This window comes from Perognathus longimembris, chromosome 19 (assembly GCF_023159225.1).
Source record: "Perognathus longimembris pacificus isolate PPM17 chromosome 19, ASM2315922v1, whole genome shotgun sequence".
Lineage (NCBI taxonomy): Eukaryota > Metazoa > Chordata > Mammalia > Rodentia > Heteromyidae > Perognathus > Perognathus longimembris.
The window spans coordinates 17311369-17329373 of NC_063179.1; the positions used below are offsets into that span (position 1 = coordinate 17311369).

The 18005-nt window shown below is 40.6% G+C and overlaps 1 protein-coding gene across 1 annotated transcript in view; it reads right to left on the reverse strand.

Moving 5' to 3' along the window:
• Drosha (drosha ribonuclease III) overlaps window positions 1-18005 on the reverse strand; it is a 117951-nt gene that overhangs the window by 83895 nt on the left and 16051 nt on the right. Inside the window, 5 exon segments of the mRNA XM_048368458.1 lie at window positions 3654-3740; window positions 6417-6503; window positions 9816-9896; window positions 13421-13575; window positions 15825-15966. Of these exon segments, the coding sequence (XP_048224415.1) occupies window positions 3654-3740; window positions 6417-6503; window positions 9816-9896; window positions 13421-13575; window positions 15825-15966 (552 nt within the window).

Genomic DNA, 18005 nt, shown 5'->3' on the forward strand with positions numbered 1-18005 from the left:
CCAGAAACTTTTCAGTCTTATCTTTTATAACTACTATAACAATAATGATTAATTTAACATTAACTCTCTCAGTACAAAGCCTTGTGCTGAAAGTCTTTTTTTAAAAAGTTACAATTTTCATTGCACGAAGGAATAGGAGAAACACTCGAGCTCCTTGGCACAGGTAGAAACTTTCTTAATGAAGTCCTAGAAACACAACAAATCAAAAAAAGGTAGGACAAAGGGGATTGCACCAAATTGCAGAGTTTCTGCATGGCAAAGGACATAGCTAGCAAGATAAATAGAAAGCCCTCAGATTAGGAGAAGATCTTCACTGGCCATACAACAGACAAGGGCCTCATATCTAAAATATACTTAGAAAATTAAATTCCCCCAAAACAAATCCTCAAAGAAACAACTGCCCCTTAAAAAATGGGCTAAAGAGACTTCTCTAAAGAAGAAATGGGAATGGCCAAGAGACACGTAAAGAAGTGCTCTACACATCACTGGCCATAAAAGAAAGGCAAATCAAAACAACCCTGAGATTCCACCTCACCCCAGTAACAATGGCCATTATCAAGAAAACTAATAACAACATATTCTATATGGGATGTGGCCAAAAGGGAACCCTACTACACTGTTGGTGGGAGTGTAAATTTGTTCAACCATTATGGAAAGCAGTGTGGAGGTTCCACAAAAGGCTAAACATAGAGCTCCCCTATGATCCTGCAGCCCCACTTTCGGGAAATGAACCCCAAGTCATGGAAATAACTGGTTTATCATTGCTGTTATTTTCAACGTACCATGCAAAATTATGCCATTTTCTTTTACCTGTCTTCACTGTGTTTTTACCCCAGATGTCACTGTAACTGATGTTGGTACCCTGGGTATTGTGTATGTTTATCAGAAATAGGGAATTGAAGGGGAACATCAAAAGGGAGACAAAGGGTAAAAGGTGAACCAATGCAACAGCAATACTTACAAGACAATATGCTGTAAACCAACTGTACTACTCAGGGCGAGGGGAGGGGGAGGGGGAAGAAAAATGAGGGAGGAGGTAACAAGTTGGATAAAAAATGTACTCACTGCCTTATGTATGAAAACTGTAACCCTCTGTACTTCACTCTGACAATAAATAAATCTTTTTAAGAAGTCACAGTTTTCACTTTCTTTTGCTGTATAACTAAAACTATCCTTTAAAAAAATTCCATTAAAGGGGGCTGGGATTGTGGATTAGCAGCAGAATGCTTGCCTAGAGCAAGAATAAGCCAGGGACAGTGCTCAGGGCCCCGGACTGGCAAAAAAAATAAATAAGTAAGTTCCATTTTTTTTTTTTTTTTTTTTTTGGCCAGTCCTGGGCCTTGGACTCAGGGCCTGAGCACTGTCCCTGGCTTCCTTTTGCTCAAGGCTAGCACTCTGCCACTTGAGCCATAGCGCCACTTCTGGCCGTTTTCTGTATATGTGGTGTTGGGGAATCGAACCCAGGGCCTCATGTATATGAGGCAAGCTCTCTTGCCACTAGGCCATATCCCCAGCCCCAAGTAAGTTCCATTTTTAAAAAGTCTGTTTGATTCTAACTAAAATCTCAAGCTCAAGTATATGGAGAGCTGGTGTCTCATGCCTATAACACTACTTTACTCAGAAGGCTGAGATCTGAGGATCGCAGTTCAAAGCCAGCCCAAGCAGGAAAATCTGTGACACTCTTTTTTCCCCCCATTTCTTTATTGTCAAAGTGATGTACAGAGGGGTTACAGCAGTGAGTACATTTCTTATCCAACTTGTTACCTCCTCCCTCATTTTCCCCCATGTGACACTCTTATCTCCAATTTACCACCAGAAAATTGGAAGTGGGGCTGTGGCTCAAAGTGATAGAGTGCTAGTCCCACAACTGACAGAAATAAAATAAAATCCCAAGCACAGCTGTCATTAATGAATTCAGAGATCAGCTGTCCAAAGTCAAAAAAGAAAATTAGAAGTAAGATTCAAATCTGACTCTGACATATTTCCCAAAACAAGAAGTGCCAATATTTATTATGTGTCAAATACAATGATAAACACGCATGTATCACCTCATTTATCTCACACATAAACTGAGAAAATTGCTACAACTAATACCTACATCTTACTGAAGAGAAAACCAAGGCTTATAAAGACTAAGCTGTCAAATCACACAGCTAGTAAGTAGAATTCACTAATATTGAAACCCTGTAAGTATGAAGCCACACTGCTTTTCTTCTGTGATTAAGGTGACACTAAGTGCCAAAATGAGATCTATATTGTTTCTACAGAATTAAGAGATAAAAATGATAGATAGCCTTAAGGATTTTCATGCTAACTAAATTATTTGTATTGACATGCCTTCTGGTGAGAGGAAAGGTATTAGAAGCTAGATGACTTGCAAATCCTTTACAACTCTAAGACTGTGAGATTTAGTATAACAAAGTTTGAGTCACATACACACATACACACATACACACACACACACACACACAGAGTAAAGAAATCATTGAAATACCAACTCTCCTGATGCTTTTCATAAAGACTAGTAGTGAACAGAAGTCTACCCTGCAGGTAATATGGATTATCAAATTATTTTACTTTGACATTTACAACATAATCATCTTCAAAATAAAATTCTCCAGTATAAGATGTAAGATAGAATAAAAGGAAAAGCCCATAGGAAAACACTGTGTTTTAAATTAGTATCACTACCTGGAATCAGATCTATTCAATAAAGTAAAAAAAAAAAAAAAAAGATAGGATCTTGTGGTCAGAGACAGGAGGGAAAAACTGGGAGAGAATAAAAGAAAGGGTGACATCACCCAATTTATGAGATAGGTAATCCATATATCACCTTTAGAGTAACAATTACAAATTAAAAAAAAAAAAAAGAATGACAGGAAGAGCCAAGAAAAGGCTAACCTATGAAGTTAGTCTTCAACAAAAAAGAAAAATTTGTATTTGAGTAAACAATACTAAAACTTTGTAAGTACCATTTCATATAACTAACTTGCCGTAATTGTAATTCATAAGCTCTACATCAAAGTTCAAAGCCCACTTCTACTCCTCCTTCCCAGCACTGATGTCAATCAATTCACCGTCCCACTGCAAGAGAAATCACAAGCAGGAAAGGCCCCGAAGACTGCTAGCTTTGAGATGGCAGAGTTTTGAATCACAGACATAAAACTTTATGCCAGACTACATCTCTTAAAGAAGACAGTCACTGTTCCTAGGACTCAAAAGCACACAAATTCATGAAGTTAACTTAGCCTCCAAATATCCTGACCAAACTCAATTTCTCTTTCCTTTACTCAGAGACTACAGAACAGCCTCTCCTTAAAACTTTCCAACTTTCTTTTGAAGGACAACCAGCCCAAAATAGTTTTAACACATCACTCCACAGTTTATCCTCTTTTTTCAGTCTTTCACACTCTCAAGATGTTATTCTGACACATGTTTACTTACACCACTTAATGTGGACCCAACCTGTGACTCATTAGCACAGATGTCACACCCTACCTACGCACCGCCACAGCTCAGGCAGAGGACACGGTAAATATGACTGAGGGACAAGAGAAATCTATTTTGATTTTTGGAAAGCAAGTTACAAAGGGAAGGTAGAAAGAGGAGGAACAAGGAAAGAGAAAAGGAGCTCATAGAAGTAGTATACTTACATTGGTTAGAGGGGCATGTGCAAACATAGAAAATCCTTCAAAAATATATTCATGATCATCATATTCTATAACAGTTGGCCTGTCAGTCTAAAAGGAAGCAGAAATAGAAAACGTGACTTAAATAAATCCCATCATTTGCAAGTGCAGAAATTCATCAGAGTACAACATAACCAGCAGCAGAAATGAAAGTGACTATTGGCTCTGAATGTTTCCCTAAACACCAAGATTTTCATATGTAAGTTTAATTTTAGATGGAATTCTTTGGCTTGACGAAATTCTCTGATTCAGATATGAAGATTATTATGCATGTCATTAACAAAGAAAGGATAATATATATTTACTATATGTATTTCATATATTATATCATATAAATCAGATTATATGTGTAATATATTATACATATCACATATATGACATATATAGTATATCAGATGTATATATAGCTTCATTTCCTAGGAACAAGTTTTACTTAATCTTACAACACTACCAGTAATTCTTACTGAACTGTATTTCTAGACAAATAAAGGTTCTAACCAAACAAGGCAAAAACGCAGTTAACTCAAACATGAAGTAAAATAAGACTTAGCATCAATAAGGTCAAGGCTAGATAGAAACTGCCTGGGAGACTCTTGAAGGTGTTAAGTGCCAGAATCTTAACCCCTTCCACCTCCATCTCCAGACTCACCAGGGAGAAGACAACCTACCAGACACTGCAATGGAGCAACTCTCCTGCAATATAAACTACCTGAAAACTCAATCTGCAATTAGATCATTCAAATGCCAGTCTGACCACAAATAATTCCTCATTACTAAATTCATAATATGAGGAAAGTATCCAATGAAACAGAAAAGTTACTTTTATCACTCTTTTAAAAATTATATACACAGGGGGCTGGGAATATGGCGCTTGCCTCGTATACTTGAAGCCCTACGTTCGATTCCTCAGCACCACATATATAGGAAACGGCCAGAAGTGGCGCTGTGGCTCAAGTGGCAGAGTGCTAGCCTTGAGCAAAAGGAAGCCAGGGATAGTGCTCAGGCCCAGAGTTCAAGCACCAGGACTGGCAAAAAATAAAAAAAAAATTATATACACAGGAGCTGGGGATATGGCCTAGTGGCAAGAGTGCTTGCCTCGCATACATGAAGCCTTGGGTTCAATTCCCCAGCACCACATATACAGAAAACGGCCAGAAGTGGCGCTGTGGCTCAAGTGGCAGAGTGCTAGCCTTGAGCAAAAAGAAGCCAGGGAAAGTGCTCAGGCCCTGAGTCCAAGCCCCAGAACTGGAAGAAAAAAAAAAAAAAATTATATACACAGGAACTTGGTAAGAACTGAAATATATCCGAGTACACATTATTTGTTTTTACCCAAATCACTGTTACTTCCTATTTGCATACCTGAACAAAGATTGTTTAAATTAAATAAAATGAAAAGACCTTCTGATGAAATAATGATTAATAATGGCACAGACAATTTAGAAAATATTTTGGCAGGTCCTTAAAATATTAAACACAAAGATCCAGCAATAATAGTATAATGTTCGTTTCAGCATTATTCATAATAGCAGACAACACATATGTCCAAATGAATGGATAAAGAAAATACGGCATATCTAACATTATACTATATATGAAATATTATTTGGCTATAAAAAAGAAATGGAAGAGGAGGCTAGGGTGTAACAAAGAAAAGGGTATGAGGCTCTGGGTTTGATCTTCAACACAAAAAAAATTTAATAAAATACTGATGGATGTTACAACATAAACAAGTCTGAAAAATTATGCTAAGTGAAAGAAACAAGATGCAAAGGACTACACATTTCATTGTTCCCTGTGAAATATGTAAAATAGGCCAATCTATCGACATAGAAAGTGCTTCTCTACCCCTACATAACTTTAGGGGTGAGAAAACTGACTGAATGGGTACAAGGTCTAAACTTACACTGTGGTGATGATTGTACAAGTCTGTAAATAAACTAAAAATCATGAATTATGAGTAAACAATTATTTATGAATAATTTTAAATTTTCTTGATACATGTAACCAGAATTAGTCAATTTTATACTGTAAGTCAATAGAGTATAGTAGAATATATGTTCAGTTCATAAAACACCTATGAACATATTTTGGACTCAAATAACTACTCTATGACCTAGTAATTAACTTCATCTACTATATAAACTAACGCCCCCTGTGTATAATGGAGATAATATATACTTACTAAAGAGGTAGGTTGTGAGAATTAAGTTGATACACAGAACCACTTAGAATTGTTCCTAGAACATATTACAACTATATGAAATGCTAAGTACAGAAATACTAAGTGCAATTATTATTGTCATAAATATACAATAAATGTTCTTGTTTGAGTCACAGACAATAAATAAGTCGATTTTTTTGAAGAGATGCAGAAATATTCCACTAGTTCTCCCTACTCTGTTGCGCCAATGAATACCTCCATAGTTAATTGGCTACTATGAATTTGGTTAGGAACAATACAAATGATGCCCACAAATACACAGCATGAGGGGAACTAAAATTAACATCATTATCATAAAAACTAATTTTATCAACATAAAAATACTTTTTATGCTGAGGATTAAAACCTAAGGCCTGATATATGCTAGACACCATACCACTGAGCTATACAATTAACTCTCAAAATGAGTATTTTTTAAAAGAAATAAGTCTTGAAAACGGAATCAGTACACTCACATCTTAATCTCCTCCTGAATGATACACAAATAGATTTTATTAGCAACTTACTAAGAAGTTGGTAGGAGGGGAGACAGTGATCCGGTAGTGGAAGAGTCTGCCAGCGTTGTTGGTCATGGGGCGACAGGGCTTTATGGCCTGAAGGGACAAAAACAAAATGACTTACAAACAGAAAAAAAAAAAAAAAAACCCAACTTGCTTTTAAAGTAGTCTGCATTTTCAGACTCACATGGGGCAACAGATACCTCCAGGTGTGTTCCCTCACAAGTGAATAGTAAGTCAGATGCATTCACTTTACATTATTAAATGAATAAAACTAGCTCTCAACAGCCTTTCCCCTGGCCCTGGTGAAGTGGGACCCAATGTCTAATAAGACCATAAACAATCCTGGGTTTGGGGAAACCAAAACTTTGTGAGCTCAGTGAACAGGGAGTGTCCGGGAGACAAGGGCTAGTACCCCGCCCCCCCACCCCCTACCCCCCCGACACACAGGACCTGCTACTGGAAAAGATCTGGTGCTGTTCCATCCAGGTAGTTAGGTAAGTTGGCTATGTCAGTGTTTAGGAGGAAGTGCAAGAACTCAGAAGTCTTAGCAGATTTCCAATTTGGGAGCTCCTTTGGCATACTTGCCACACACAAAAAAAAAACCTTTGGCAGGTTTTTACTCCACAACAAAGCCCCAGCATTCCACAGGGCTTCATCCAATATGTGGGTCAGAGCCAGTCAGTGTTCACTCTCCTGATTTTTCACCCAAACAACTGAAATAATTCACTTGCTCCATGCAGCTATTCTAAACAGAGACTCTCAGATGGTGCTAGTTAACCACCTTTGCCTTGGTTCAATCAGCACCAAAGATGTGCCTTGGGCACTGGTGGGTTACTTCAGCATCGCTTTGGGAACAGGTCAGACTGGGGAGGACAGCCAAGCATCTGCCAGAGCTTCTCCCCAGAGACCATCCTGAGACCATACTTGGAGTTTGGGGATCTTTGCCCTTTTTTGTGCCTCTGTACAGTCTACAGTAATTACCAGGTATCCCTTCACAAAGGCACTTTAAGCTACTCTCTAAGGTTTGTGAGCACTGCCTGAGCAAGTGAGCCCTCTGCTGGAAGTTTCTGGCTAGTTTGTCCCACACTGCTGACATGCATTGCTGACCCTGCAGAACAGCCAAAGAGCCTAATAGCTACCAATGAGCTTAGAGCCACCACGGAAGTTTTCAAGGACGCAGACAACATGACCTAAGGATATTTCCACATCTAAAGTCCTATGATCACCTTTCTTTCTCTTATTACATAGTATTAAGGGCTACTTTACACTGACAAATGTAGCAAACGTAATATTTTAAGTAAGGAAGTCAACCACAGATATTACAGCATTGGATTTCTATGTGCACCAACAACAGTGAAAGGAATAAACATGCAAGGCAAAAATAGAAGGGGTCAGAAATGAAGGAAGAATGAGAGGTGGCCGAAGGAACTGTGCCTGGAGCTCAAAAAGGGGAAATGAAACAGAGAGGAAGCCACACCAAAAGCAGCAATGGAATGGTGGACTATTTGTGTGTGACAGACATGGGGTGAGCCACCCAGCATCCAGCTCCCTTCACAGAAGGACTTACTGCCCAGCGGGGGAGAGACTGAACACAGCCTCCAGCACTCAACAACTTCAGGCTCCCTCTCCAATGCTGAGAGCTGTCCTGCAACATCAGGCCTGGCCCAGGTCAAGTACTGGGCTTGGCAGAGGTCTGAAGGGTCCAATTTCTCTGTCCTGAGCAAGACAGATCACTCCTTCCCCCAGTTAACCAGGACAGACCTCACACAGCTCAACGAATCCCAATCCTGTGTATACATTTTTCCTTTTGTAGGGTTCATTATCTCTAATAGATATCCAACACGAAGGAGCATGATGATGTCTCTGTCAGTATAGCATTGACAGAGCAGCCACCATGGAGGGGGCTTAGGGCACCAAGTAACCAGGGCAGCTGTCAGCCAGCCTCTGTCTTCAGCCACTCCAGAGTTAGCAAGATAGGGGCATGGGTCAGAAATGAGGGCTTCACATGAGCCCAGAAGCACACACTTCACATTCCAAGACTACGTTAACCCAGTTAACTGCCACTGCAAAACATCCAACTGGCCAACTCTGTATATTCCCCAAAATGGCGCCGTTCCTTCAAGAGACCCATCGGACATGTGGACACCTGCACTCCTGCACGAGGACAGGCCTCTACTGAGTACACCCACAGGTGTTGAGCTGGTACCACTTCCCACCTTACCTGTCTTCAAGAAGAGCCTGCTGCCTGGCTGTGGGGAAAGCTGTCAGCATGTAGCCTGCGGCTGCCCACTCCTCAGTGAGGCTCCGCCAGGGCCAGCCTCAGCTGCACGTTCCTGGCTTTCAAAGTCATGCCATGCCCTTCCTGGAGAAAGGGGTTCTGGGGACCAAGGCAAATGGGCATATGAAGGCCATTCCAGCCTAACATAAGGTAATTCCAATAAGCCTGGGCTTAATCAGGCCCACATCACAGCTGGACTGTTCCATCTGCTTGGCCCTGCCTCTGTTCGCTTCCTGTCACAAGTGTGGATTCCTAATCAGTGTCTCAGAGCTCCCAACTAAGCCACATGCACAGATGCCCATAATACGGCCTTCATCCACAATGCCCTGCTGTCCTTGCTGGTCTTGAAAGACAGATGAAATAAAAATGAGGCAAGATGCCCAATTAGCAGGTATTGGCAGTCTTTTCTTCAAGTTACTTACTTCAACTTCAATGCACCCAACAAATTTTCTACAGTAAGGATTTAAATATTCCCTGTTTAAACACAATGCACTGAATCCTAAGGTGAAAATCATGGGACAAATAAGAAATATCAAATTGAAAGACAATGGGGGAGGGGAAGAGAATGAAAAAAAAAATCCTCATCAACGTTACAGATGCTCTAATGACTCAGTGAAGCTTAGTGTCCCCAGCAAGCCATGGGGGTGGGGGTGGGGCAGTTCCTGGGCTGCTCACAGCTTGATGGAGTGACAGGATAACAAGGCAAGAAATCTTGACAAGCTCTCTTGAAGGGGAAGCACCAGCAAGCCATCATGGGGATACAGCCCCCAAGAATGAGATCATGAGCCTCACAGCACATAAAAAGAAGATCATTTCCCTAGGGTAATTTTCAACCAGTTCTGATGAAAAAAGTTACTATAATGTGTATGAAAAAAATTACTATAATGTGTACAGTTTTGCAATATAATTTGCTTGCTTTAAATAACATGCCTCCCACAAACCTTTGAAGTTTCCTAGATAATATTCTACACTCTACCCTCAAAACTCAAATATTTGTCCTCTGCAATCATCAATAACAAAGACTGGATTCGAGAATACAAATAGACGGTTTTGCCGACATGACTGGGGAAAAAAGAAAAATAGCAACAGCATCTGTCTATAGCTAGCTCATACCCTAAACCAGTTACCTCTTCTCCAGGATAAATGCTGTGCCGAATTCCTGTGCGTCTCGCTTTGGCACTGCATTTGCAGAGTGGTCCATCATTCATCTGTCGGAAACAGAATGGAATTGGTTTTTATTGGGGGGAACATCCACGCCACGCACGATGATGCCTCAGAAACCGTGGGGTTTAATGTCATGAGAAGAGCGGCTCTGAAAAGGCTGTCATGGTGAGAAGATTAAATGGATGTTCCAGACTCAATAAAGCTGCAACCTGTCTATATTGCCTGATAAAGGGAACCAGGGGACAACATCAGACTCCCAAGTTATTTGTGCAGCCAAGCAGGAAATATCAATGTCAGAACCCTGCCTGCCCCCATCTCCTCTTGCCTTTCTTTGGGGCTTTTTTTGTTTTGTTTTTCTTATTTCAGGAAAAATGACTTTAAAAAAAAAAAGCATACATTGTATCCTGTATGAGCTACACAGAATGCTGAGGAGGTGATTGTCAGATTAAATTCTTTTAGAAAGAAAATCACAAATGTAACTCTGAAAGCAGAAAGAAAAAGAAATATCTAGGCTGGGAATATAGCCTAGTGGCAAGAGTAGTTGCCTCACATACATGAAGCCCTGGGTTCGATTCCTCAGCACCACATATATAGAAAAAGCCAGAAGTGGTGCTGTGGCTCAAGTGGTAGAATGCTAACCTTGAACAAAAAGAAGCCAGGGACAGTGCTCAAGCCCTGAGTTCAAGCCCCAGGACTGGCAAAAAGAAAAAAAAAAATCTAACTAGAAACACCGCCATCATGTTGGAATACATCTTCCTTAACCTGAATTAATTTTACCATCTCGAGCCCCAAACACCTTGAGTCAGTGAGGAAAGAATCTTGGATGTCTCGCAGACAGAAATGAGTTCTAAGCACAGGTAGGATAACTAGCACAAGGTTTGTAAACTCAGAGATGTGGAACCTGGGTAGGAGAACAAAATGATATGCTTGGCACTTCAAAAGAAAACGAAAATCCATCTACGAGGAGGCACCACTGTGGCTGTCATGAGTGGGTCAGGGAAGGATTCTTAGTGGAGAGACAGAAAGAGCCAGAAAAAGCACACACACAGAGATGGCTTTTTTTTTTTTAAACCCAGGGCATGCAAAAAAAGACAAGGCAGAAAATCATATTGTACTCTGGGGACATAAGACACAAAAAGATGGACCAGATCATTCATGTAAGTTGAAAGACTAATAGAGAATCGAGTCAACATCTAAAGCCTTAAAGAACAATTTTAGCAGTTTATCCAATATCAATGTGCCAGACAGGAGTGGACCTTCTTTTTCTTATCACCCTCTAAATAATACACTATAACAACTACATACACCACATTTCTATAGTTGGCATTAGAAACCATCTAGAAATGATTTTAAGTATAGTACAGGATATGTATAGGTTATATTAAGGGGACTCTAGTAGCAATAGACATTCCTATGAAATCAATCACTCTGAACACTGAGGATGGTTATACCGATTTAAACGTATTCCTTGACGTTCTAGCAATTAAACATAAAACATAATTAAAACATAACCAAAAAAATCTCAGAAAAAAAAGGTCTTTGAAAAGAAAGAGTAAAATGAAAAGCTTTAACTTTCTTTAACCTTCTGGGAAATCTAAAGCTCCAGGTGGCATGGTAGAAAAATAACATTACTATCTAAGACATACTGTTATGATATTATCTAAAGTAACAGCTGGCAAATAACAGAAGTAATAAGCTTCCATCAAAAAATCACTGGTCATAACTTGTAGTAATGAAAAATGTGGAAATCGCAGAGTGCTCACTGAGCTCCGAGAGAGCAGACAGCCCGCATGCAGGCCTTTTACCAGGGCCTGAGTCCTACATCAATCAGCCCTTTATAATCAGCTACATGGAGGTCAGAAACCTAAATAAAATAAGCAGAGCAGTGAACCAATATAGATGCCCTGGCCAATCTCTGACTCCACAGAACTGGAATTCACAGAAATTGAGGTGGATGCTTCGCAACCAGACAAAGTAACAGCCAATGAGAAAGACTTACATGGGAAAAGGGCTTTGTTAGGGGAGATAAAAAATGCTCCAAAATTTAGATTGGAATGAAGGTTGTGTAAACTCTGCCAGTTTCAAGCATTAGATTGTAAACTTGTGGGTAAATTGTATCATATAAATTCATTACAATCCAACAAGTTTACAAACATTCAATTCCATGACTATAAAACACATTTTGGTCATTCATTCTATATTAATCCTATCAAAAAAGTTTTTAAACAGCTATCATCTAAGAAACAGAAGAGCATTCTACCTAACACAGAATTTATTCCCAATATATGTTTAAATTATAAAACATTTAGGTAAAAATAAAATTAGACATGTTTTATATTATGCTTAATAATCCCACATATATACCTTTATATGTACTACATATCGATAAAATACAAATCCTTTATAAAGATACTGTTTGTGTGGTGTGAGAAACTTGAACGTATGCTCTCACTTGGATTTCTTGCTCACAGCTATTGCTCTACCACTTGATTCCAGGATTTTGCTGGTTGATTAGAAATGAAATCTCAATACTTTTCTGCCCAGGCTGGCTTCAAACCTTAGTCCTCAGATCCCAGCCTCCTGAGTAGCTAGGATGACAAGTATAAACCATTAGTTCCCAGCCTAAAGATATTATTAGAGTTGACACTTACCTTTAATCCTAGTTCTCTGGAAGATGAGACAGGAAGATCACAAATTTGAGGCTAGCCTGGGGTATAGTACAAACTCTTGTCTCAAAAAAGAGAAAGAGGGGGGCTGGGAATATGGCCTAGTGGCAAGAGAGCTCGCCTCGTATACATGAAGCCCTGGGTTCAATTCTCCAGCACCACATATCTAGAAAACGGCCAGAAGTGGCGCTGTGGCTCAAGTGGCAGAGTGCTAGCCTTGAGCAAAAAAGAAGCCAGGGACAGTGCTCAGGCCCTGAGTCCAAGCCCCAGGAGTGGCCAAAAAAAAAAAAAAGTTACTGTTGGAGAAATAACAATATTTCAATTGGGATTTAGTTAACACTTCATTTTAAAAAAAAAAAAGAGAAAGAGGGAAAGGGAAAGGGGAAGAAAGTGAATGTTTCATTTCAAAAGAAATTAGTAATTGAAAATAAAAATAGCATAAGTGATGTTGTCATAAGCTCAAACCTACGTGGCAAGGAAGAAAACTTGGTAGAGCTCGTACCTGTTACCAGTTAAGAAAAATGGAATTTTATAGGACCATTTTGTTCACTCTTTGCAGCAAGATCCCTTCCAGGTGAACTGCTTTTCAAAAGACCTACAAGTTTTCTGTCCCCTCATTCTGCCATCCATCTCCTGCTTAATGATGCAGCACCATTATCCTGTTCCTTCACGCGGAATTCACCAACATCAACAACTATGATTCAAGGAACGGCTGCTCAGGTGCTTAGGCTTTGCTGCTGAGCTCTGAAGCCCGAAAGAAATAAGTTCTGCAAAAATGACACACAACCCTGAGAGTACAATTCCATTTCAGTACTGGCCAACATGCATCTTCTGAGCCCAGAGCCATAAATGTGATGTGTGGGTTCGCAACCTTCATAGCAAGAGCATAAAAACACTCGCACCTGGCCTGGGTCGTTGTACCACAGTTCATCATGAAGTCGGTCGGGGTGGGCTTTTTTACGCTTAATTTCTGCGATGACATCAAACACCTCAGAGTCTGAGCTGCTAGAGCAGGTGCTGTCCTCGTCGGACTCACATTCTGATTCACTGGCACTCTCTAACAGAGGGTGGAGAAAGCACAGACGTTGCAGAAATCAATCACATGTTTTTGTGCAGACTTCCAAATGACCTGAGCCTTTACACCTAAGCAAATATCTGAGGGACAGCTTTACAACCAACTGCTAAGCAATGCCATGAGAAAAACTTGGGTATATATAGCCTATAATGCTAAGTCATAACCTAATTGGTTAAACAAAATATAGATTTTTTTCTTTTACAGAAAAATAAAACACCAAGACCTACTGAATGGATGAATTAACATAATAATGGAGATTCACAGTTTAAAAACTATGTCAATGCTGGTAGCTACTCAGGAAGCTAAGATCTGAAAATTCTGGTTTGAAATCAGCCTAGGCAAAAAAGTGAGACTACCTCCAATTAACCACAAGTGTAGCTGTAGCTCAAGTTGTACAACTCTAGCCTTGAGGGAAAAAGCTGAGGGAGATTACACAGGGCCCTGAGTTTAAGCCCCAGTACTGGTACACACATGCACAGAGAAACAACTTCATAGAAGGGGTATGTGTGAGTCAGCCACTGAAGGGAGAAGGGCAAGGCCAGCAAGGGACAAAGGGAGAAGAGGAATGAAAAAGGGCCCCTGCAGGCAGGGCATGGAGGTAAGAGGTCTCTGGCTATATAGCAACAGCTCTACAGAACATTAAGAGGGTTAGGAATTGGGAGCATTGTAAATGCCAGACCGAGACCATGAATGCAACACTGACAATTTTATATTGTTTTACCCAAGTAAGTACCAGCAATAAAAGATTTTAGTTCTACAAAGTGATTGCATAGAAAGACAGAATTATGCAAATTCTATGAAATACAGTAAGTACAATAAGGTAGTCACAAAAAGACATATTTCCTGGGCCCCAGTGGCTCACTTCTGTAATCCTAACTACGCAGTAGGCTGGAATCTGAAGATCATGGTTCAAAGCCAGCCTGGGCAGTAAAGTCTGTGAGACTTTTATCCCCAATTAACCACCAGAAAATCGGAAGAGGCACTATGACTCAAAGTGGTACAGCACTAGCCTTGAGAGCAAAAGCTCAGGGATAGCTCCAAGGCCCTGAATTCATGCCCTACAAATGCCTAAGTAAATAAATAAGACAAATACCATATGATTCCACATATTCCAAAATGTCAAATTCAGAGACAGAAAATGGTGGTAATGTTTAGGGCTGGTAGGATGGGCTTTCTGGAGAGATATTGCTACTTAATAAGTCCAAAGTCTCAGTTTTGTAAGAAGAAATATTTGGAAATGGGTTGCTAACAATGTGAATGTATGTAATACTGGCCAGTTAAAAATGGTTAAGATAAAAATGTTTGCTGTGTGTATTTTGCCTCAAGTTTTAAAAGACTTTAAAATTAATCCTACAAAAGAAAGATCAACATAGCAGCAGCAGAATAAAATACAAAATCAGAGTTCTGTACATGTGTACTACATGACTACTGTCATTCCCAGTTAACAGGGAAAGCTAAGGCATAGAGCAATTAAATGTTCTGCCCCACGTCAAGGGCCCAAGCCACTTAAAAAGTGGGTGGAGAAGAGATTCAAGAGTCAAGCTTTGGATTAGTGCTTCTGTATCTATGGGTATAGACTTTCAGTAGCAGACCCAATGAAGGAGGGTAGACAAGAGCCAGGGAAAGCAGGTAACAACAGCGCATGGAAGGCTCATCTGCACACAGCTTTCTGTTAGGTCTGAGGATACAAAGTGGCAAAAAGGCATCTCCATCCTGGAAGATGTCACCATCTATGTGGACCCACAGAACAGACACTTCAACAAACAGACACCATATGAAAGTGGGGTACAAACTGTCTATGTGAGCATAGAGAAGCCTTCCAACAGAGGTGGGCCACTGTTACTGTTTTCTCATCAAACCAGGAAGACCTGACAAAAGGAGACTGTCAGGGAGAGACTACCAGCCCAACTTCAGGGACTAGGCACAGGTGGCCTGGACTGGACTCTGGACCCTGACACCTTCCCATACTAAGACTCTCCAGCTCCACAGGAAACACACTTTGTTACCAAGTCTTAGCAATGAGACTTGGCACGGTCTAATGAACATAAATTTGGGAAAAATAGTATCAGAAAGAAGGAAGGTTGATTCCACTGCTGTGTAGGTTTGCTGACTATAACTAAAGAAAATGAAAGGAAAAAAGAGAAGATTTCAATTTAGGGATACTTCCCAAAGGACCAGGATTAAGCACTAGTAGAAGCACAGAGTCTTGGCTGAATGGCGCTTCCACTCACCTAAATCTTCATCTAGCTTCGTCTTCGGAGGTTCCCACGGAGGTCGAGCAGCCTTGGCCTTTTCTTGTCTGCTCCCCAATTCTTCCTCAAATTTGTCATATAAGTCACGGAGCCTACTTGTTCCAACTACAGTAGAATCTCCCTTTGCAAAACAGAAGATCAAAAGGAGGAACTATATTAATAATGACCATATCAAAGATAGATAAGATACTATAATTTATCAAAGAATTTTTAACAGCAAAATGCCTACCATTTTCAACTCACATCTAAACTTTGAAAAACAAAATGCCCAATGCTGATCATATGAATCAAACACACTTGTACAGCTGACAGTCTTCACATAAGCACACTTGGCCATTATTTAGAAATATTAGAGTCATTCATCTGTGCCCTTTGACCCTGACCTTCAGAGTAAAAAGAAATAGTCTATAAATCTTCCCCTCCCACCTTCCCACCACAAACTAGTAGGTGAATTCTTCATTCCACCTCTTCTCTTCCAGGATATGTCACTTTAAATTTTAAATGCCCACTCCGACTAGTTAATATCAAAATGTAAAAACCAGACCTTACAATTATTAAAAAGAACAAAGGAAAACCATAACCTCTGCTACCCAGAAGCAGTAACTGATTTTTCTCAGGGCCCTGATAGCTCTGACATTCCTACCACCATGTCTAAGCTACAGGTGAAAAACTACACAGGCAGATGTCTAGGCCACGAAGCTTATCAGCCTCCCTTCTAACAACGTGCCTGTAACTATGTAAGACTTGGACTATGCAGTGTTCCATGTTTAAACCCTCTGAATTCCAATTCCTTAAGTCTTTGTTGTTTGATGAATACCAGCCAGGCCCAGTGATTGAGCCTTTAATCCCAGCTACACAGGAAGCATAGGTAGGAGAGTGACAGCTATTGCCTTACATAGGAGAAAGGACTTGAGCTATGAAGATTATAGAATTTGAGTTGGGAAGATTGTCTTGGATGACCAGTGGACCCCATAAAAGCAGAGAACATCTGCCAACAGGAGTCAACAATGCCATAGAAGAGGCAGGCAGGAGGTATTCAGGACATGAGAGGAACTTGAGCTGCACTGCTGGCCTTGAATATGGAAGAGATACACAAGCAAAAAATTACAAATGGTTTCCAGGACTAGAAAGAGCCCTCGATGGACAGGCAAGCAAGGGAACAAGAACCTCTGTCCTCCAGCCCCACTGAACCTAACTCTACCATCTGAAAGAACAAGACAACTGATTTTCTCCACAACTACAGAAAGGAACACAGCCCTGCCAACACCCATGATTTAGCCAGTGCGTGGCCAATTGGACTTATGACCTCCAGTGTTGTGAAAAGAGAAATGTGTGATATTCTAAGCCATGCAACATAGGGAACTTTATTTTAGCAGCAATGAAAATAAATTTCTGAAGCAGCCAGCAGCCTGGCAAAGGGATAGAAGGGGGAGCTGGGCAAGGTGCTGTAGGAAGGCTTCCCCATCATGCCCTTCGCGCCCTCTGTGTGGACACAGGTGGGTAAGATGGGACGTGCAGGTGCTCGCAATCCTGCTACAACAGAGGCTGTTCGGGAGGCAGCAGAGCCCAGCCGTCCCTGAGCCACTGAGCAAACATTGGCCATGGCCTTCCTCCACACGCCTGTCCCAAGACAAACAAACTTGCCTCACTAAGACATATTTAGCCAGGTATCATGACTCTCAGCAGCATACCGGACAGAAGGCTTTTTTGCCAGGGATGTCTGAGGATTACCTAAGGTGATAAGAGACATATGGAGTAAAGAACTTAGCCCAAGAGCTCTCCTTTCACTGCAGCATGTGACCAATGACGAAAAAGCCTGTTCAGGTTCATCAAATAAAATATCACATCACTACTGGGGATTTATCAGACTTTCTTCTTCTGAAAGGAAGGAATTCTCTCTCCTCTCAAGTTCAGACAAAGAAGCAACGAAAAGTCCTTCACTTAGGACATTTTGAACTTTAAAAATGCAAAAGCAACCCACATTCCACAAAAACTATGCTTCAAATTTTGGATTTTGATCTTTTTATTCTCAAGTCTGTACCATGCTATGATACTGCCTTGCCCTGCTGGGCAGTGGCAGTGCCAGGCAGGCACGTCATCACCAGGGGACACAACCAACCCTCTCCTGTGTGAACTACTGTGCCGTCAGCACATGAGGAT